This window comes from Typopeltis vanoorti, chromosome 1 (genome assembly GCF_054136105.1).
Source record: "Typopeltis vanoorti isolate ZY-2024b chromosome 1, IOZ_Tvanoo_1.0, whole genome shotgun sequence".
NCBI lineage: Eukaryota > Metazoa > Arthropoda > Arachnida > Uropygi > Thelyphonidae > Typopeltis > Typopeltis vanoorti.
Genome location: NC_143549.1, coordinates 100,412,986 through 100,437,098, shown reverse-complemented (window position 1 = coordinate 100,437,098; position 24,113 = coordinate 100,412,986). Strand labels below are relative to the sequence as shown.

Here is a 24,113-nt window from a genome sequence, read left to right as displayed (position 1 = left end):
CAAATATCTCACTAGTTTTACTTTTATGCTGCCTTCTCTTTTTTTTTTTAATGTTATAATAAAAAATTAAAAAAAAAAGAAGTTTTGTTACTTATATACATTAATTATATTGTATATTTTATATGTGGCCCAGGCAAACCAAAAGATTGGACACCCATGCTTTAGAAGCTTTGTCTCGTGTATAGCTATTAATAGCAAAAAGTGGTGCAGAGGAAACAATTTGTGAAACCTTGGTCAAGCTTGCAGCAAAAATAATAGCAGAAATTTTGCGTTATCTCATCAGAGATAATGCAAATTATCAAAATTTGCAAATCTCATCAGAGATTCTAGTTTTTGTTAGGTACAAAAAATATCAAAAACTTCATGATGATCTTTTATTTTCTAACCCTTGCCAGAACATACAACAGGAGAAGAAAGATTCAACAATATAAATACATTTATGCATCAAAACAAGCCTGGGAAAAGTTGTGTTGGAATAAGCACATTCGGAGTGAAATCCATGGTCGGATCTAAAAATGGGCTTGTTTCAAGGATTCGAGTTGTTGTACTAGATGCAAAGTTGACACACTGCTGCATACACAGGGAGGCTTTGGCTACACATATGTTGTCTATAGACCTAAAAAAAGTTCCAGGTGAAGCTGTAAAATCATAAATTATATTAAAAGCCATCCTCTAAATACAACTTATTTTCCATACTGATGTTCATTGGCTTTCTCATGGAAAGGTCCTTACATTTATTTGAACTTCGGATGAAAATTTTGAATTGAAAAAACATTTACATAATTGAAATGGCTCAGTCAATTAGCATACATGGCAGATATATTTACTGTATTAAATAATCTTAATTTGTCTTTACAAAGCAAGGAAATTTCAGTATTTCATGACAAAGATGAAGTTATGCCAAAAGTAAGTTGGAAATGGAGAATTTGACACATTTTCATCTCTTTATGAATTGCTCACAAGTTCAAATGAACAAATTGATGATCACGTGAAAATTACTGTCATGCAGCATTTACAAAGCTTACAAATGAATCTAGAAAAGTATTTCCTTGAATTGGATGTTATTATTGAGTGGATGAGATACTCTTTCAATATCAACAAATCTCTGCCAAAGAGTCTATTGCCAGTAAAACAACTTTTAGATCTCGCTTCTGATGGATTCCTAAAAAATAAATACAACAATAATATGTTATCATCATTTTGGCTATGACTACAGAATGAAATTATTGAATTAACATATAAAGCTCTAAGGTTCATTTTTCTATTTCCAAGTTCATGTCTGTGCAAAGTCGGATTTTTGGCCCTTGTAGATATTAAGATGAAGAGGAACTGCATTATAGATGTTGAACTGCATCTGAGATTGAAATTAACAACTATAGAGCCAAATTTTGCTGAAATTTTATCCCACCATAAACAATTTCACTCCTCTCATCGATGATAAATTATTTAAATTAAGTAAAAATTTATAGTATCTTTATAAATTTTGTTCTATTAAAAATAAATCATATTTTTTGTTTACATGTACATCCAAATTCAAATAAAGTAAACATTTACAATGAAATATACTTTTTATTTATTTATTTATTATTAGTATTATTATTATTTTGATAAGGGGTACACAGATATCTGAAGTTTGAGAAACACTGACATTAAAAGAACAGTCTAATTGGCTACAAAAGGGAGAAAAAAAAGAGAGAGAATTTGTATTATAAGCAGTTTAGTGCACATCAAGCACACACTACCAGGAAGATATCTTTTCATATGACTCCCACCCACAAAAGGTTTTTGTAAACTTATAGTAAATTTGAACTGTGGCTGTGCTAAGCATTCCTCTCCCCCCATTTTTATTAAATTTATTTTTTACATAGTCTAGAAACCCTTCTCTAGAGACCAAATATGGAACTTTTTCAAATCTCTTCAGACCTTCAATAAGTAGGTCTTCTCAAAGAGGTGATGCAATTCATCACCCTAAAGATAACCACAAATATAATGCCCATAGTGGAATTAGAATCTGCAGCCTATTGGCTGAGTGGTCATGCTAACCATGTACTTGGCCAACCAGGCTGACCAGTTAACAGAGTAAAATAAGCAATGTATTTTATTCTAGAATAAACAAAGTAACAGAAAAATACAGTAATAAGATAAGCAGTTGTGTGAAAAACAAACAAAAGAACATTTTGTCACTAAATGCATCCTAGAAATGTACCAAAAAAAACGATTGCCTCTCCCCCAACAAGATGAAGAAATCCAATTGTCAAAGCATGTGAAAAGAGGTGTAGAAAATTAGCCCAAATGAGCTGGAATTTTTACAACCTGCAGCCATGGAGGAATCCATGGCTGAAGTTACAGGGTTCTATCAAGAGTAATCACCATCATATTCCTGATATGTAAGTGTATCAGGAATATGATGGTGATAGTACTACATGGAAAGTTTGTTATTACTAACTTCTTGTCCACAATTTTCCTCCAAATTAGTCATATTTGTCAGGACTCCAATATTGTCAGATATTTTATTTGTTTTCTAAGGCACTTCACAATGCATTAATTCCTCTCTGTGTTTTTGCTATCCTCTCCTTTGCCATTCTGTTTAAATGACCATATCACCTGAAATAAGCTCTTATGACACATTCCTGATAAGTGTCATGTTCCTTCATAGTATCTTCATTTTTAATATGATTCTACCATTGATGCCATTTGCTCATTCACTCATTTTCAGAAGTCTTATATCTATGGTCTCCAGTCAGTTGATCAGCTGTTTTATATCTAGCACAACTCTCATATCCATAAGTTAAAATTGGTTTGAACATTGTCTTGTATACAGCTAGTAATTTATTATGTCTTTTTGTTGAAAAACTTCAGGAGTATGGCAAGCAGTGATTTGCCTTAGTCATAAGTGCAAGAGTTGGAGGAAAAGAGTAATGTCAGGAAGTCAGCTTTAGATTTTGGGTGAATAACAATCGTGCCATCAGGATGAGAGGTGGAAGTGCAGGTGAGCACATTGCATCCAATGGCATTAGCAAGGGACCAGAAGGCATGACTTCTGTTTACACAAGAGGAGGCAAGTTTTTGCTGTTGGCCTTTATGAAATCCAATTTGGATCTGCTGATGACTGTTATACATTTGCTGTGTGTTTTGATATAGGCTAAGTATGAAGGTGGGATTCTTGATGCATGCCACCAGTGGTAAGCTTAATTTTTTTCTTCAACTACTCTGATATACTTTCTGTTGAACCAGGCCTTGGAAAGCAGATGAGGATTCTGAGTAGAAGGGGGGATGAATGCCAGCAAGGATGGTTTCTGTGACTCATTCAGAGCAAGTGTTACTGTTGGATGAGTTGAAGCAATAATCTTATCATGCAAATGAGGACTAGAAGTTCTGGAGATCATCCCATTTAGCATCTTTGTAGTGTAAGAGGATGCAAGGTCAGGAATGGCTTGAGGGAGAGCATTCTTTGAGAGAAAAGACATACAAGATTGTGGTCTGAGTTGCCGAGAGGGGGGGAGATGACCACTATAATGTATTTGGAGGGGAAACTGGTTAAAAAAAATTTCTGAAGTATTGGATGAGTAAAGAGGGTTGTCAGAGATTTGTGTAGGTAGATGAACAATTTGCATTAGATCATTGCTTGATATAAAAATGTCTGCCTCATGTTGGAAAAGGGAATTCAGTTGGAATTATGAATATTGAGGTTGCCTAGGAAGATGGCTTCGCTATTTGGATTGCTAGATTGCAGATGGTCTAGTTTCATGGAGATTAACGTGAAGAGGTCCAAGTAATTATCGGGATTCGGAGAATGGTCAATGCACAGATAAATATTACTAGATCAGGCAAGGAAACCTTGAGCCAGAGGAGATTGAAAGAAGAAGATTCTGAATTAGCCACTCTTTGGCATGCAATGACTGAACTTACAAAGGCACAGATGCCACCCTTGCTGCAAAAGGAATTGCATAATGTATAACTTGAACATTGGAGGGGGACAGTAGTGGATGTAGATGCAGTTTAGGTTTGTCAGGAACAGGACCACGGCATGCGGTTGTGCAGATTGTGCCCCGCACAAGGGTGCTTGAAGATGAGGGGTGCAATTTCACCAAGGGAAATAATAAAAAATATACTGTATATATATAAATTTTCTTATTCTTGAATTATATTGTACTATATAAATTACACAATTATAAATCATAGTTAATGCAATAAAAATGAAATTTAAAGTCAAATTATTATGAATTTTAATAATCTAACAATATTTTTAACTTAATACATCACCAGTTTTATTATAATTTGTTTGAAGTGAAACGTTATCAATATTACCACAGATTTTATTTCACAGAGTAAGCATCGACTCAGCGAAAATTGTTTAAATATTCTCAATTGTTTATTATATTTTTAGTGGAAATTATTAGTTTAAGACGTGACAAAAGCGTGACATTGTTTTGCAAATTTTAGAACTTTTTTCAAGGGCTTTTTTTTATTATTCCATATGCTGCTCATTCATTAAATTTGGTAGTTAATAATGCAGCTAAGATATCCTGTGAAACTGTAAATTTTTGGGAGATAATACAGGAATTATATAATTATTTTTCAATATCTGTAAAGCATTGGGCTATATTAAAAAAAAATATTCATGTTTTAAATTTAAAACACGAATAAAGCCACTTAAAGATAATATCAAAGAAATTTACCAGGCTCTTATTGATATTACGGAAGATGAAACTAAAGATATCGATTCTAGAGTTCAGGCAGACAACATAATTTCAAAAATTTATTCGTTTAAATTTATTTGCTCTGTTCACGTTTGTTACGAAATCTCAAGTCTTGTAAATGTTGCAAGCAAAATAATGCAGAATTCGACATTTGATATAGGAAAAATTACAGAAAATCTTGATTATGTTATACAAGAATTAAATACTCACCAAGTAAAAACCAATATTTTGAAAATATTATTAGAACTGCAAAAGAAGTAGCAAACGATCTTAATATTGATCCTATTTTTCAAGACATTCTCAAAATAACAAAAACAAAAATGTTTGGTTACTAAGCATCAGATGAGACAATGCATGATCCTAAACAAAATTTTTAAATAAATTTTTTCTTCACAATTTTAGATAGACACGACAATAACTTCAGTCACGGAAAGATTCATACTCTTAAAACAACATAGCGAGGACTTTAAAGTTAAAAGAGACATTAGCAAATTAAAAGATTGGAGCGATGAAGATTTAATGAAACATTGTAAAGATTTGCACTTAATCGCAATGTTGATGGTATGACTTTATTTGAGGAATTAAAAACTTTGCAATGTTTTATTACAAAAGAGTTAGCTCCTCAGGATGTTTTAAATTATATATACGAAAATAAATTAACCGACACGTTTCCGAATACTATTCGACATTCACACAGTATCTATCATATCTTGCCTTGAACTCATTCACGGTTGTAGCACCCACAACAGACTCTGGAAGCTTATTTCACTCATTCACTACTCTCCAAGTAAAAAACCTAGCTCTAACACCCTTGTCAACCACGCTCTTGCCCAGCTTCCATTCATGGCCCCTAGTCCTCCCACCACCAGTCATATTTTCAAAAATATCTTCTGGATCAATCTTATAGAAACCCTTCAGTAATTTGAATGTCTCAATCATATCACCCCTCCTTCGCCTATCGACCAATTTCTGCAACCCACAAATCTTCAACCTATTCTCATAAGGTTCATTCCACAGACCTGCTATCATCTTGATCACTCGTCTCTGGATCCTCTCCACTTCCTCCCCATCACGAAGAAACCCTGGTGCCCATAACTGGACACAGTAGTCCAGATGGGGTCTTATCAAGGCTCGATACAGAGGAACAACAACTTGTTTGTCTCTGCATGTTAAAGTATTTTTCAGAAGCCAAGTGATTTGGTGAACTGTTTTAGTCACTTTTGCTATGTGCCCCCTAAACTTCAATTCCCTATCCACCAACACTCCCAAATCCCTGGCCTCATCAATCTCCTGGAGTACGGTTCCACCAAAGCAATATACTGCTGCTATTCTTTTCACCCCAAAGTGCATAACCTTACACTTCGGCACATTAAATTGACATCCATTTTTCCTAGCCCAGTCCTCCAAACTATCCAAATCATCCTGTAAAATTTTGACATCCTGTGCACTCATAATTGCTCTACCCAACTTTGCATCATCAGCAAACAAGTGAACACTTCCTCTCAAATCCTTTCCTATATCATTGATGAACAAATTGAAAAGCAGTGATCCAAGAACAGAGCCCTGTGGCACTTCACTAGTCACAAGCTGTCTTTTAGACTCCACTCCTGAATAAACCACTCTCTGGTATCTCTCCTTCAACCACCCTCCTATCCATCTCACCAACCCTATATCTATCCCCATCTGCTCCAGTTTACTGATTAGGGTTCTATGTGGTATCCTATCAAAAGCCTTGGCAAGGTCCAGTAGTATTACTGTAAACCTATTACCCCTATCCAGTTCAGCTGTCACTGTGTTATAAAACGTGAGCAAGTTACTGAGGCATGATCTACCCTTCACAAAACCATGTTGTCCCCCATACAGTATCCCATTTTTATCTATCCAATCCTGTATTATTTTCTTGACTGATTTCTCTAAGACCTTGACAATGATTCCTGATATGCTAATCGGTCGGTAATTTACAACAGCAGTCTTGGAACCACCTTTATGCAGTGGAACTATTTTCCCCTCGGGACTAACCCAGACCCGAGACTCAAATTAAACAAAATGGTCAAGGGTACTGACAATTCTTTAGCTGCTTCTTGTACAACATGAGCTGGTATACCATCCAATCCCACAGATGTATTGACATTGAGGTTATGCAATAGACTACTCACCTCCACTTCATTCTCCACAATTCCCGTATAATCTACTGGTACATTCGTTTCTGCAATGTCACCACCTGGATGATATATTCTTGCAAAGCTCACTCTGTAACTCAACTATATCAACTGATTCAGTTACCTCCCTACCATCAGCATTCTTTAAAATCATTCTGCCATGTACATTTTTCCTTTTACTTGCTACATATCTAAAAAAACTGTTTAGGATTCTCTTTAGCCTGCATGGCCAATGTTCTTTCGTAATCCTTTTTTGCTTTTCTTACCACACTCGTTACCATTCTGGCCTGCACTTTATACCGTTCGTGTGCCTGCCGGTCACCTTTCTCCTTAAATTCCCTCCATAGTTGTTTCTTTTTTTGCAGCCTCAAGCTTAATGGTGTTATTTATCCATTTAACCCCTAGTTGATTTATTATTCAGACTCTAGGTATACAGTCAGCCATTGCTTCATGCAAACACTTCTTAACTACCTCCCATGTACTATCGACTTCTAGTCCTTGCAGTTGTACATGCCATGGCACTGAACCAATCAAACTCCTAAGCTTGTCATACTTTCCAGCCCGATAATTCCACATGTACCCTGTCTTAATTGAAAATTCTACCTTTAGCCACCTCCCAAGTCAAGACCCTATGATCACTCTCACCGATTGGTAGCAATGTGGTCATATTTGTTACAGCCAAATCCTCAGATGTAATTACTAGGTCAAGCACTCTCTGACCCCTAGTATTTTCCATTACATGCTGTCGCAGATAGTTATCCCTTACTAACTGCATAAAATCCACTTCCTTCCTCCCGTGTGTCACTCCAATCAATGCGACCATAGTTGAAATCTCCCATAATAATCACCCTCCTTCCACTCATTTCTTCTATTTGCTTGTGCATACTGTCACCACCATCTTTTCCATCATTTGGTCTATAGTAGCACCCAATTGTATATTTAGTTCTGCTAGCCACAATCTCACACCAAATGGCCTCAAATGTGCTCTTTTCTCTATCCTTCAATTCACCTTCTATTCTTCTTGGCTGCAGCTCATCAGCTATCATCAGTAATACTCCTCCTCCTCCCATTTTATTCTCCCTGTCATTCCTGAACACACTATACCCATCACATTCAATCCCAGTAGCTATATCATCTACAGTCAGCCATGTTTCACTAATACCAATAACCTGTGGTCTGGAAGTGCCAACCATGGCCAAAAACTCTTCTTGTTCCTAATACTCCTAGCATTAGTGTACAGGAATTTAAGATCCCCATTAGCCCCAACCCTACCTTGATGCCTTATATTAACTATCCCACTCTGATTTTTTGTCCTTATTTGCTCGGGCGTATTATATTCATTCTTACATTCAACTGCCTCCCTAATGACTGTATATCTACTCCCCCCCCCTTAATAAATCTAGTTTCCCTGAATTTGCACATCCACCTCATTCAGCAACACTTTCTCAAGTCTTCTTACACCGTAACTATTCAAATGCAAACCATCCATCTTATATAGATCCTTTCGCCCATCGAACTCACTCCACACGTCCACAAATTCCACACCACTCGTCATACATAACCCACGCATAAAGTCATTTGCAATTATGGCCCTCCTTTTAAACATTTCACTGTCATACCGTGGCAAAAGACTAATCATTCTAACTCTCTCACTCTTTTCTTTTGCTACCTCAAACAATTCATTCAGGTCTTTTATCATTTCCATTTTGTCTCCTTTCAAATCATTCGTACCTGCCACAACAATCATTTCTTTCACCCTTTCCTTTTGCTCTCTAATAGACTCAGTTACATCCATTATGATCACACCAGGTTGGTACGATTTTGTCAAATCCTCTACTATCACACCTCGTACTAACGAGTCTCCATACAGCACTCTATCCTTCATTTTGTTCATGTTCACACTCATACGTCTATTTTTCGTGTCATACTTTTTATTATTGGCTGTTTCATTCAGTCGACTTTTGCTCATACGCTCTAGCTGCTGTTTTGCCCTTTGTATCGCGCCAATCAACAACGCGATCTCACTCATTGCGTCTATCTCATCTTTTTTATTCTCAGTAAAACCATTAATACTATCATTCACACTTTCTACATTCACACTCTCACAATTCTCTGGTACAACCTCTCCGTTTCTTGTCATATCCCTATTTTCTTCATTCTGAAATTTGACAAAAATATCACACTCACGATCTGAAATACTCCTCAATTTCTCATTCTCCCTACATTTTCTACACACATTCACTCCTTTATTATCATCTAACCACACTTTAATGCTGACCTTCATACCATATCTATTACAACAGTTATTCAATTTAGTCAGGGATTCTTGCAAACTTGTAGCGGATTTATTTAGAAGTATAAATCGTCCGCATAAAGCAAAGAGATTAACATCTCCAATTCTGATATCATGTTTAATACTACTTGCTTTCATAATGTGATCCATATAGATAATAACAGAGGTGGGGGAGAGGATAATGTACATCCTTGTCTCACACCAGATTTAACATTAAACCATCTTCCTGTACGTCCTTCAATTCTAACTGCCGACTTACAACTCAAATAAAGACTAAGTATTGCTTGATATAATGCCCCATTGACACCATATAACTGTAGTGTATTGAATAGCTTCTCTCTTGGCACCTTGTCATATGCCTTTTCCAGATTGACAAAACTTAAATACAGATCTTTGTTATATTCTCATGCTTTCTTGACTATTTGTCGTAAAGTGAAGATCTGATCCTGACAGCCTCTATTTGGCCTGAATCAAACTTGTTCTTCACCAAGCTTTTTTTCCACAATTCTTCTCAACTGTTTCTCAAGTATACTTGCATAGATCTTGCCAGGAACACTCAGTAGGGAAATACCTCTGTAATTCTCACATTCAGTTTTATTTCCCTTTTTATGTATGGGTACTATTAGAGCTCTACTCCAATCATCGGGAATTTGTCCCTCTGTCCAGGCTTTCTGAACTATGCAGTGCAGCCACTGTAAGACTTTTATACCACTATACTTCAGCATTTCTGGTCTAATATCATCTACTCCTGCTGCCTTTCTGCATTTCAAGCCGTTGATGGCTTTTTCTACTTCAAGTATGGATATGTATTCCTGACTGTATGCCTGTTGAGTGTTTTTTTACCACTGTGCTATCACTGCTTGTTTCATTTAGCAATTTTTTGAAGTAATTACTCCATACTTCAAGGATATCTTTTTCTCCTGTTTTCGTGTCACCTTTATCATCTCTAACTCCTTTTTACAGCCCTCTTTCCTCCATTTCTAAGCTTCTTCAACAACCTCCAGAATATCTTACCACTTTCTTGATATTTATTTTCTATGTTCTTGCCAAAGTCCTCCCATGACTTTTGTTTAGCTAGTTTTGCACAATGTTTCGCATTCTTACATTTGTCTCTGTATTCTCTAAGAGCAAAAACTGACTTATTAGCCAGGAACTTTTGATATGATTTCTTCTTTTCATTCACTGTCTCTTTAACTTCCTGTGTCCACCATGGAGTCCTGATTTTTCTATCCTTCCAGACAACCTCACCACATGCCTCTCTGGCTGAATCAATCATGGTTTTCTTCAAGGCTTGCCATTGAATCTCCAAGGTTTGGTTTTTGTTCTCAAACTCTTTCATTTTTTCTTCAATAATCTTTATGTATGTTAGTCTACAGTTAACTTCTAAGAGCTGCTCAACTTTTATTTGCTTTAAAACTTTCTTACATGTTACTCTTTTCAATATGAAATTCAATTTTCCTGCTCAAGACTAAATAGTGATTGCTCCCAATTTCAAATCCTCTGTATGCTCTAGTGTCCTGCACCAGGGAGAAAACATCACTATCAACAACATAGTCAATGAGACTTTTCTTATTCCTTGCCTGTTCTCTCCATGTGAATTTGTGCACATTTTTATGTTGGAACATGGTGTTAGTAATAACCAGTCCATGTCCTGAGCAGAAATCCAACAGGTATTTGCCATTATTATTAGCTTTGCCCTTTTCTCGACATTTTCCCAACATATTTTTGTATGTCTGACAATCATTTACTACTTAAGAAGTGGCCTTCTTAAGGAGCCTGTGGAGTTTTCTAATTTGTGAGTTGGTGGGATTGTACTTGATAGGGAGATAAGTAGCCCGATCTAACAATAAAGCTTTCAGCTTACCTGTGTAATCCTTTTGGTTAAGCAATACTGTGACGTTCCCTTTTATCAGCTTTGGTGATAATTTAAAAAAGTAAGAGATCGACGCATCAAAAAATTTGAAAATTTAAAAAAGAACTCGATCTTGAAACCACAACTTCCTACCAAAACGGTAATCGACCTTTCGTCATTTAGCGTAAAATTCAAAGCACTCTATGCCCTCGCACGTGGCCACAACTTCGCCATTGCACCCAGAAGAATACCATCTGAAGATATTATGATAGAATTGAATGCGGGATATGACACCTTCCAAACCACGTTGCAAACGATATTAGACTGGATGTAGCTTGTGTTCTGACCAAAGCTAAACCACCAAAACCCAACATGCCCAGTAAGGAAATTAAATCTCTACTGGAATTAAAGAAAAACAAGAAAATATTAATCACCAAAGTGGATAAAGGGAATGCCACAGTATTGCTTAACCAAAAGGATTACACAGGTAAGCTGAAAGCTTTATTATTAGATCGGGCCACTTACCTCCCTATCAAGCACAATCCCACCAACTCACAAATTAGAAAACTCCACAGGCTCCTTAAGAAGGTCACTTCTTGGCCTGTTGGCCTGTGGAAATCACTAACAAATTAAAACCATTTAATTCCATACACCCCCCCCCCACCGTATTTATCCCAAAAACACATAAGGAAGATGTGCGATTACGTTCCATAGTGGATGGCATTGATTCCCCCACATACAAACTAGCTAAACATTTGGCCAAAGCTCTGTCACACTATACTGGCAACACACCTTCACACACAAAAAACTCAGCCCACTTCAAAGCCAGCATAGAAAACCTTACACTCAAACACACTGACATAATGGTCAGTTTTGATGTCTCCTTCTTATTCACAAATGTTCCACTCAAAGAATCCTTAGAGCTAATCTAAGCTAAATTTCCTCCCAATATCACAGCCCTTTTTCAGTTCACAATGAACTCAGGCTATTTTGTTTGGCAAGAAAAATTCTACAAACAAATAGAGAGGACAGCCATGGGTTCTCCACTCTCCCCACCCTTGGCCAACTTTTATATGGAGACTTTTGAAGAGAAAGCCTTAAACTCTGCCCCACAAAAACCAACCATTTGGCTTCACTATTTGGCCACATGGCTCCGATGCACTCCTCTCCTTCCTAACACATATAAACAACCAACACCCCAGAATCAAATTCACCCTTGAAGAAGAAAAAAACAACTACCTTCCTTTCTTAGACACACTAGTCACCTACCAGCCTGATGGAACCTTTGTTTTCTCAGTCTATAGAAAACCCACCCATACAGGCAGATACATTCACCAACAATCCCACTACCTCTCCTCACAACAATATGGAGTCATTAAGACACTACACAACAGGGCTAAACTTATCTGTTCAAATGACAATGCCCTAACCACAGAACTAGACCACATTCTCAACACTTTCTCAGCCAATGGCTACCCCCCCTCCCAAAAAAAATCCAAAAAATAATGAAACCAGTAAACCACAATTCCCCCCCCCCCCTCACAACAAGGATTACTATAAATCCATCACCATACCCTATATCTGAGGCACCTCAGAAAAAATTACAAAAATCCTAAAAAAACATGACTTAACTTCTTGTTGCAGACCATATAAAAAATTGGCATCCCTTATCTGCTCTACTAAAGACCAACCTCCCCCACCCCCAGACCTACCTGGTGTATACCGGGTCCCTTGCAGCTGTAAGCTGTCCTACTTTGGCCAAACAGGCAGGACAGCCAAAATCAGAATTTCAGAACACAAGGACTATATCTGGTTTCACCAATACAGCCACTCTGGTCTTGCTGATCATGCACTGGATACCTGCCATAGAATACGGTGGAAGAAAGCCACGATAGTACACCGTAGTAAATGCAAGTATGAAAGGCTTTTCATGGAATCAGCTTCAGCCCTAAGAAACAATCCGAACCTCAACAAATTTGGCTACATGAGACTGGGTCAAATTTGGGAAACCTACATCAGAAGACCTTCAGCCCAATCGCCCAAGAATACCAACATTGCCCGCTAGGGGGCACCATCAGGACTTTCGGAGAAATAATAGCTTCCTGCTTCTTCCTCATTTACTGTTTGTTGTGCCTGTGTGGACGTGTCTTGTCCTTAAGTTTCTTGAAAATGGCAACGTGACGTTGCCGAAATATTGAAGTATATTAAAATTTAATTTAATGTATATCCTAGTGACATTGTAATTTCCTTAAATTACTTAGTAAAAAATGTTAGTTCTATTGTGTAATTCAATCGTAAGGTCACTATTAATCTCTGAGTAAGTGTCACTGTTTAAAAGTTCCAAAATTTTATTATGGTAATCAGACTTGTCTAAGATGACAGTTGCATTCCCTTTGTCTGCCGGTAGAATAACCCTGATCCCTCGACTGTATGGTCTCGCCAAGATACACAAAACAAACTGCCCACTCAGACCAATAGTTGAGGAGTCCAGGAGTGAACAAGATTTTATGTGATTGTGGAAAGACACACTATGCCAGACTGCTAAATCCACGTTTGGAAGAACACCATAGAGAGATCTCCTACTAGGACTAGAGCCACCGCTCTCTCTAGCCACATTCTCTTTTCAGTTAACTCAGACGAAGGCTGCCAACACATTGTGAACTGGACTCAAACTACTAACATCCATGTGTGCTATGATGAGCTCGAGAGAAAGATTGTCGAATCTAGAGAAATTTCTCTAGATTCTTCCCATGTCAACAACAGCCTCAGCTCGTATGTCAGCCTCTTTGACATACTCGTTGCCTCTGTTCAGTATTGGCGCACTCGTGACAGCGCATAGTCTACGTTTATTTGAAACTCAAGCTTGCATTTTGTTTTCAAACACGCTACTGTCTTTTGTACTTGTTCTGTTAATGCAATTTTAAGTTTCTGTAATTTTTTATATATTTCTTTGATTGTGATACCTGAAGATGTTGATCAATTCAACGAAACTAGTAAACTAGTAGTATCTTTTCAAATATACCATGTCATCTCTTTATCTCTCGGTATTAGTCATTAAAACTTTTTAATAATATTTCTCACCAAGTAAAAATGAATTATAATAATAATATATATATATATATATATATATATATATATATATATATATATATATATTGCGACTATATATATATATATATATATATATATATATATATATTGCGACTATATATATATATATATAGTCGCAAACGCAGTGAGGAGTCAGAAATGAAGGACAGACACAGGTTTCCAGAGTGACATTTATTGGAGATCATTACAACAAATGCTCAAGCGTCTGCTCACCAACGTTGATACACACGGCACAACGTCGGAGTAGTGATTGGTGTACCTGCTCGTAAACACTGGGCTTGTCGTGCACGTCGCCAGCTGCGAGGGACAGTCTGGCTACCAGATCCTCCGTGGACTGCACGGGCATCTCATATATGACACTCTTCAAATGTCTCCACAGAAAGAAATCGAGACAAGAAAGATCGGGCAATCTGAGGAGCTACAGGATGGGACCACCGCACCCAATCCATTGGTTCCCAAATGTGGCATTAAGATGCTGATGCACCTCCATGCTGAAATGAGTGGGTGCCCCCATCATTCTGGAACCACATACAGGAGCGGATGGCAACCTGAACATCTTGAAGCAATTCCGGCAAAACCTGTTGCAGAAAAAATATGGTACGTTTGCCCATTGAGGCAGTCCGGCAGTAGGTAGGTAGGGTCCAATTAAGTAGTCATGCATGATCCCTACCCAGATATTGATGGCAAACTTGCTGGTTCGACTGTGGACGTGTACCATGGGGGGGGGGGTTCTGGGCCACCCATAAATGCACATTATGGACATTGACTACGTCTTCACATGAGAAAGTTGATTCATCCATAAAGAACACATGGGCAAGGGAAATTGGGCTGTACGACACTTTGCTGCAGGAACCACTAGGCGAAATCCATGCACAGGGGATAATCAACAACTGTCAATGCCTTCCCTCACTGCAAGTGATGGGGGGGGGGGGATAGCCCTTCTTCATGCAGTACTCGCCATACACTGTTCTGATGTACACCCAGGCTCCGGGAGGTAGATCGCGTTCTTGTACCTGGGTTATCTGTCACCATACATAAGATGTCCTCGCTCATAGCTGGTGTTCTGGCCGTCCGTGCTCGTCCGGCATCATGCCGACTGACATGGAAGGTGCCTGCCTCACACAGCTGACGGTGCAGTCACTTAAACATTTTATGATCGGGCACACAGCGCATATGATATTGCTCACAGTACAGTCTTTGTGCCTCTCTACCATTGCCCTCAGCTATGCCGAACATCAGGTACATATAGACTTTCTCTGCGTTCATAAACTTCTCCATCTCATGTCCAGTCAATGCTGAGAATGCTGGGGGTTTGGCCGATCCAGCGCTTTTAAGCCGTGCCGCCTCGTCTGCGCCCCTACCAGCACTGGGCTGCATTTGTGGCCGCATATTCTGTAACGAATATCGGTAGTTTTGGTGTATGCTACCATCCCCTCATGTTTGGGCCATTAATTCAGGGACACTTTGTGTATATATATATATATATATATATAGAGAGAGAGAGAGAGAGAGAGAATGCTTCTATATACATACCTGCTTCATGAATTGCAATTAAGTGGTATGTTAGAAAATGTTTTAACTGAAGAAATAAAAACAGTTTGAAATAAAAAAAAAAAAAAAAAACATAGTTTGAATTAGAAAAATCTTACTTTAAAAATTTGTAAATTAGTATAGTATTTCATTAGATTTCATATAATCTGTTATGGGTTTGCATTACAAAATATCCATTCTTTTTTAATTAGGAGGAAATGTTATATGATAAAGCTTTTGCAGATATTTGTGAAATGGAAAATTATATGGAGAAGTCAGTATCTCCAGTTTTTTATCTCATACTGCAAGCCATGGGTATGTATTACATTTGCAGTTTGCTGTGCCTCGAGAAAAAGATGCATTTTTCACAGCTTTTAGAATATTATTGAATTTGAAAATCTTTTCAGGTTTCACTATTATTGAAATTCAATATTCAGTGTTTCGTTCCTTTTTAGCCATTCTTTACAAGTGAAATAAAACTAATGGCTACATAAGTATTCAGAAGTTTATGTGCCCATCTGTTAATTTTTTTTTGCAGAACTCATGTGGCATCTGGTGTAGAAATAAATAACAAATAATGATCTCAAAGTAAATGTGTGCAGTTACAGCAGCTGCCCTTTACTTTTACAAAATACTTTACAAATTACAGTTGACCCTTGAACAACTCAGGGGGTTAGAAGTACCAACCTCCCATATTGTTTGAATATAACTTTTGACTCCCCAAAAACTTAACTACTAATAACCTAATGTTGACTGGAAGCCTTACCAATAGCATAAACAGTCAATTAACACATATGTTATATGGTATGTATGTATATATACTATATTCTTACAATAAAGTAAGCTAGAGAAAAGAAAATGTTATTAAAGAAAATCATAAGGAAGTGAAAATGCATTTACAGTACTGAACTGTATTGATTGATACCGTAAGTTTACATCATCTGCTTACAAAATGAGTCGTATGAATCAGTCAGCACCTAAATCAATATTGTTTTATAGGATACAAAACACTGTATATGTTATACATATTACTAACACTAGACATCAAAAATGAAAAAGATAACGTGATAAAGAAATTATTCATATTTATTTACTGGTATAGCAATTCATGCATTGATAATGAAGAAGCAGCAATATGATTACTTTATGGCAGCCTAGCCTATACACTAATAAATGAATCATTATAATATTTTTATTTTATTCTAATTAATTTAACTAATTAATAACAGTCAATTTTATGCAGTTATGATTTAACACTGCATCTTTACATTTGTTTACATTTCTCTCGACTACAAAATGTAACGACTCCTAAATAGCACGTTCATTTTCTTCCATGTAATCCTGTGCAAAGGAGTGTCCAAAGTGTGGTTTGCAAGTCCTGACGTGCCATAGTAATAGTAGCAAATGTATTTTTTATGTTCTTCCAGGTTGATGTTAACTGATCTTCCTGTTTGTCCATAGTAGGCCAAGTCACAGTCATAGGGAACTTCATACACTCCTGGATGTGCTAAAGGGTGAAGTTTATCCTTAGGCAAGCAGATCAGAGTTGCTAGTTTGACATGATGTTTGAAAGTGGTGTGAAGGCCATGTTTCATTAGTACATTTGACTATCTTTTCTGATGTATCTGACATAGGGAATAGAGATGGTCATGTTGTGTTCCTGTGTATTAGGGGAGGGAGGAGTAATGGGGGTGTGTAGTATTTTATCTGTTTTGTAGGAATTGTAACCTTATCTGAGATATTATTACCTGGTTACCACTCAGCCATGCTAACCAGGCCGAGTGGTTAGCGCATCCGCTCTCCAGCCAAAAGGCTGCAGGTTCGAATCCCACCTTGGGCATGGATGTTTGTGATTGTCTGTGAAAGTACTAGTGGTGGCAGTCTGCGATAGATGGCATTGTTGGTAGATGATGAAGGTTGGTGGAGTAGTGAGACGAAGAGTGGTAGAGCAGATGCCATCCCTCAATGAGTCTTTGGACTCCCTGGAGGTGTGATGTAATAATAATAAATATATATATATATATATATATATATATATATATATATATATATATATATATATCGGTCTGTATAGTTATGTAGAATCGGATTACATACCAATATGCTTGCAGACTAAACTTACAATGAGGAAAAGAAAAATATTTCTCTACTTGTGAGTAGATGCAGCATATAAAGAACATGTTATAATTACAAAAATGAGAGCCCGGAAATTTCCACCGCCCCTCAAAATTTGCCGCTCTAGGCCCGGGCCTATATGGCCTATAACCTAAATACAGCACTGCTCCAGGTGCCTTTCCATATTTCAGATTGATAGCTTTTTCTACCTGAAGTAACAGTTCATCATGTTATAAAAAATACAATTAGATTTAAAATAGAATGAAAAGTCCAGTTTATACATTTATTGATGGGAGGCAACAATAAAAGATGTCATCATTTACTATCTTATGAAATTTGAATTTAAATACTGGTTCTTGAAAAATAAGATTGTGTTAGTTAAAAAATATATATATAATAATATAATAATAATAATAATAATAAATGAAGAAGTACAGTGCTGCAATAAGATGTTTATTATAACTGTTACTAAATGACAAATTTATTAATTCAAATTCATTTATTGGATGACATATATAGATGTACAAAATATTCACTGTGATCATGTTGCCAGTCATCTTGGAAAAGTTCAAGGAATAACAAATTTACTTCGTGGTGTACCGTTTAATGTCTCAAAACAAAGAATATATCTTCCCATTGATGTTTCTGCAAAAGTAAGTTTGAAAGTCGTAATTTTTGCACAGTATTGTTTTAGACAATTTGAGAATTGCTATTTGTGCATGTTATAAGCATTCTCTTCCTCTCTAAAAATTCTTGATGCCCTTGTAATTGCTCTCATCTAGGCAGCATTAAGAATTTTTAGGGATAGACAATTTTCCCTTATTGACCCACTTCACCTCACAGATGCACTGTCTCAGCTCTCTTTTCTTATAGGTATTTCCATAGTCACTACTGCTGTGTTGGCAGTCATCATTCCTAAGCTTTTTGTTGTGTCTGTTAAAACAAGGGCAGCTGCTGCTTAACATCCCTTTTCCATCCAACTGCAAAAACACCAAACCGGTTTCTACTCCTGCTCATTTATTCCATCTACCTTTATCCTCTCAAACAATGTTCCTTATGAAGTGTTTTCCAACAACTACAAATTCCAACTCTTCAAGAATAAAGTAAATAATTTCTTCCTTCCCAACCCTCACCTGCATCCCCCCCCCCCCACACACACACACCACACTTAATATACTACAAGTTCTTCTACCTCATGTATTGGATTGATATTAAAAAAAAATAAAAATTGTCCATGTTTTCTGATGATGTAAAGTTAGGTAGAATTATCTGAAGTAATGCTGATGTCATTCTTTATAGGAAGATTTCAATTGACTTTTAGCTTGGACAAATGAGTGGGGCTGCAGTTTTAATATTAATAAATGCAGAGGTGTTACGCATTGGAATACAGGCTATGTACTGTATTGGTGGAGCTGTACATAAGTAGATGAGATTTGGGATCTTGGAGTGATGGTAGACAGTGAATTGAAGTTCTGAGGACATATCACAAGTGTTGTAAAGACTGCACATCATATTGCTACTATGATAAAAAATACATTGACATGTAGGGATGAGGAGATGGTGGTACCTCTATATAAGGCATTGGCCAGACACATGTTTTGGACTGTTGTGTTCAGATTTGGTCATCTGGTTTTCATTTTGATGTGAAAACACTAGAGAAGGTCCAAAGATGAATGACCAAAGTGATATTAGGACTTTGGAGTGTTGGTTATGAAGAGCATTTAAAGGAATGTGGGTTAAGCTCTCTCTCTCTCTCTCTCTGGTCAACCTTATTTTTACATAACTTTCATAGTTTCTAACGCATTTGAAATAATGCTGGATCTAATATCCACTTGATTTTTATAATCTATTTTGGCATGATTTATAAACTTCCCAGTAATATAATAAATGCAGATTATAAAGAGTGGCAGAGATGGGGGTGCAAGCTGCAGTGTCCAATTTACCTTCAAGCCACCTTCCACTTAAATTCTTCAATTTTAACTAATAATCTGCAGGTTAATTATAAGCTATATATCACTCTGCATATGTTTTTAGTTACGTGATTTAAGCAAACAGTATGAAGATATGACATATTTAGAGGATTATCTATGTTCTTTATGTGATATATAGAACATAAATAAACAAAGACTAAATACTGAAATGTCTGAACTTGGGATAGATTCTGTATAAATATTGTATATTTTCCACTTTGTGGTATATCTGTACTACAGTCCACAACAGTCAGAAGAATCAGCCTAGGCTCCTTAGTTGAAACGACTAGTTTGGAACACAATGAATATTGCCTGTAATTTTTTAAAACTGAAGGTAATTAACCAGTACCATACACAAATGTTATGACATTTCTGCATGGAAATTGTGGTTTTGATTCTCATAAAATAGTCAAGCCAGTTGGAGGACATGTGGTTCATAAGAAGATAAATTAGTTGCAGTTTAGTATTACACTAAACTGCAGCCAGTTTGTCTTTTTTTCTATTTTGTCATAAACATAAATCACCCGGTATACTTTTTACTTTATGTTCTCTCTTTTGGACATCATAAATCTTCTTCCTGGTAAAGATAATTTCCCTAATCCAGCAATAGTAGGATTTTCCATGCCAGTCCATTTCTGATGTCATGTTTCCTACTGTTCTACGTATGTTTTATGTAGTGAACATATTTCCCAGATTCATCATAAGATTATTACCAGAATCACTCATGTTTAATTTTAATGCCTTTATTTGTAAAATTTCAGCTAAGTTTCATAGCTATTGTCAATACAGTTATAGGAAAACAAAACAAAAAAAAAATAGAACAACAATGCAATTGAGAGCATGTGATATTATGTGCATTATCAGCTGTAGAAGAATAGCTCCATCTGCATTAATAGATATTCAAAATAAATTATAATAAAATACTTTAGTTAATAAATTATTTTTAAACATAAACAAAAATTTAATTACAAATTAAGTAACACATGAATGGTGAGTCAATATAACTTCCCAAAATTGAAAAACTTTTAGGCAATTGCATTTGTTCAGGTGTTTGGGTTGTGAATGTGTGCTTTACAGCTTTCTTTGTAGAGTCTTTCCAGAAGAAAGTAATTTTTGTGTAACAGGTTGGTTTTACTCCACTCTGTGGTTTGTAGATATGTGTGTGTGGCTTTCTAAACTGGGTTTGTTGGTTTTTTAAAGTGAAATGTATTCCTGATGTTCTTCAAGATGAATTTGTGCAGATGGACTTCTTCTTCTTCTTATTGTGTTATCTTCTATCGAAGGTCAGCGACCATCTTGGCGAACAAACTGCGCTCTTGTGCTAATCTGAGCAGTTGTGCACTGCTCTTTCCTGTCCACGTCTTGATGTTGTCAAACCATGATATTCTTTTTCTTCCTCTAGTTCCTTTGCCATCAATTCTTCCTACCAAAATAGCTTGTAGAAGTTGTTATTTGCGGTTTCTCATGATGTGGCCAAGATATGATGTTTTTCGTTTCTTGATTATTTGTACAAGATGTTTAGCTTTGCCAATGGATTTTAAGACATCTTCATTGGTAATTTTTTCTGTCCATGATATCTTTAGCATTCTTCTGTATAGCTACATCTCAAAGGCTTTGATTTTCTTGATGGTTGTCGCCTTCAATGTCCATGTTTCAACTCCATAGAGCAGAATAGACACCACGTAGCATTTCAGCATTCGGCATCTGACTTCCATGTTTAGGTCTTTATTGCAGAATAGTGTTCTCATTTTCATGAAGGACTGCTGTGCAACTTCAATCCTTGTCTTTATATCTATTTCTGGATCCCACCGTTCATTAAGCCAGCAACCAAGATATTTATATCTTGACACTTGATCAATATTTTTCCCATTGAGTGTCAGGTTCATTGATGAGGCTGGATGTTTGCTGATGATCATGTATTTTGTCTTGTTGATGTTTATATTTATTCCCATTCTTTGGCTTTCTATGTATACTCTGTCAACGAGTTTTTGGAGATCCATAATGTTATCTGCAATTAGCACGGTGTCATCTGTATATCATAGGTTGTTAACAATCTTTCCATTTATAATAGATTTAGTTTAATCCTTTATCCCAGTGAGAGCAAACAAAGTTTGCGCCTGAAAATATCTTCAGGACTAAATATAGTGTTGTACTATCTTATCCAGTAAGTAGTGCAACACTAAGGCAACTCGTGGCAAAGGTGGAGCAAGCTACCAGGCACTTCTAACCCAGTATCTCCCATAATGCAAAACACATTTCCTATGTGGATATGTATACTGTTATGCATTAAAGGGATTGGCCATCTACCCAGACTAGTTTCGACCTTTATTGAGGTCTCTTCAGTGGGAGCCAGGCCCAGAGCTGGAGATACCAGGCAGAAGCAGTAGCAAGTCATCTGTGCCTATGGGAGTTGCCAAATCTTTCCATTTATTGTGATTCCCTCTGGACATTCTTCCAATGCTTTTTTAAAGATTACCTCTGCATATATGTTGAACAGGAGTAGTGAGAGCACACATCCTTGTCTCACTCCTCTTTTGATGTTAATATCACTGGTGGTAATGTTGTCTAATTGAACGGTAGCTGACTGATTCCAATACAGATTTGTTATTAGTCTTATGTCTTGTTCGTCTAGCCTTATTTGTTGAAGGATTTCTATTAAGTTAGTGTGTCTGACTTTGTCGAATGCTTTTTCAAAATCTATGAAACACATAAAGACAGATTTCTGTTTTTCTATGCATTTTTGTATCAATATTTGGGTACAGAAAAGGGCCTCTCTAGTACCAAAACCATTCCGAAAGCCGAATTGTGTTTCACTTAGAGTTTCTTCACTTTTTCTATAAATGCGATTCTGAATTACTTTCAAAAATATTTTTAATGTTTGGCTCATTAGACTAATAAGTCTGAAGTCACCACAGGAATTCGCTTTGGGTTTCTTTGGGATAGTGATAAATGTAGATTTGAGCCAATCTGATGGAAATTCATCAATTTCATATATTTTATTAAATAGTTTTTCAAGAAGTTTGATGTTATCTGGTTCTATTAATTTTAAAAATTCTGTTTGCACACCATCTGGTCCACTGGCTTTTCCTGTTTTACTTGTTCGTATAGCATTCTCTATTTCGCATTTCATGATTGCTGGTCCTTGAATGTTATCTTTTATATTTATAGGCTTCTGTCTAGTATCATTGAAAAGTTCTGTTACATATTTTATCCAAATTTGTGCTTTATTCTCTTCTTCTAGAACTATTTTTCCATTTTCGTCTCTTAGAGACACTATTTGCTTTTTCCTCAGTTTTCCGGAAATTTCGTTGATTTTCTTATACAGATTGAAATTATCATGTTTCTTCTGAAGCAGTTCAATTTCAGTACATAAATTTTTCATCCAATTTTCCTTGGCTTCTTTTATTTTTTTCTTGATGATGTTATGTGTTTCTGTATACCTGGCTAGGTCTTTGTTTTTATACATTCTTCTTGTATCAATAAGAGAAAGAATCTCATCTGTCATCCATTCCTGTTGTTTTATATTATTCACATAACCTACTTCTTCAATACTTGTTGTTACGATGGCATTCTTTAAGCTATTCCAAAAAGATTCCACACTTTTATTTTCTTCTATGTTAATCTGTTGTAATCGCAGGTTAAGCTGTGTCTTGGCACTTTTATTTATGTTCGGGTCTTTCAGTTTTTCTACATCAATTTTCTTTTTCTTCTTTTGTGATTTTTTAGCTGATTTTAATCTAAGACGTACTTCTGCAACTATGGGATTGTGGTCTGATGAGATATCTGCTCCAGGATAAGTCTTTGTACTCTTTATACTACTGTGGAATCTTTTATTTATCAGTATATAACAATTTGATTTCTGACAATATTATGTTGGTTATCTTGAGGAGATTTCCAAGTGTACAATCTTCTGGGTGGAAGTTTAAACCAGGTATTTGCTATTGTTAGATCTTCTTCATGACAGAATTGGACTAGGCGATCTCCTCTGTCATTTCTGGTGCCTAAGCCATGTTCGCCAACAATTTCTCCATCACACCCTCTTCCCACTTTTGCATTGAAGTCACCCATCACTATGTTTATATCATGTTTCTTTGTTAGGTTTTTAATCTCTTTTAGGTGTTCATAAAACTCTTCAACATCTTCTTCACTTTTGTCAGCTGTGGGTGCATAAGCTTGGATGATATTTATGTTAACGGGGTTTCCCTTAAGTTGTAACAGCATTATCCTTTCAGAAAATGGAATCCAATTTATTACTGATTTATTGATTTCTTCATCTACTATTACAGCTACACCATGTCGATGTTTGTTCTCATCATTCCCAGAGTAATACATTGTCATATTATCTTGTTGACACTTTCCAGATCCTGGCCATCTTGTCTCGCA

General features: G+C 36.4%; 1 protein-coding gene across 2 annotated transcripts in view; it reads left to right on the top strand.

Annotated features, from left to right (window-relative positions):
- The window catches only part of sicily (NADH dehydrogenase (ubiquinone) complex I, assembly factor 6 homolog sicily), a 98,858-nt gene that overhangs the window by 60,564 nt on the left and 14,181 nt on the right, over positions 1 to 24,113 (top strand). For both annotated transcript variants that reach the window (XM_090392403.1, XM_090392394.1), the window contains exons 6-7: positions 15,858 to 15,960; positions 18,280 to 18,413. In XM_090392403.1, coding sequence (XP_090248529.1) covers positions 15,858 to 15,960; positions 18,280 to 18,413 — 237 coding nt within the window. The remainder of the gene's footprint in view (positions 1 to 15,857; positions 15,961 to 18,279; positions 18,414 to 24,113) is intronic.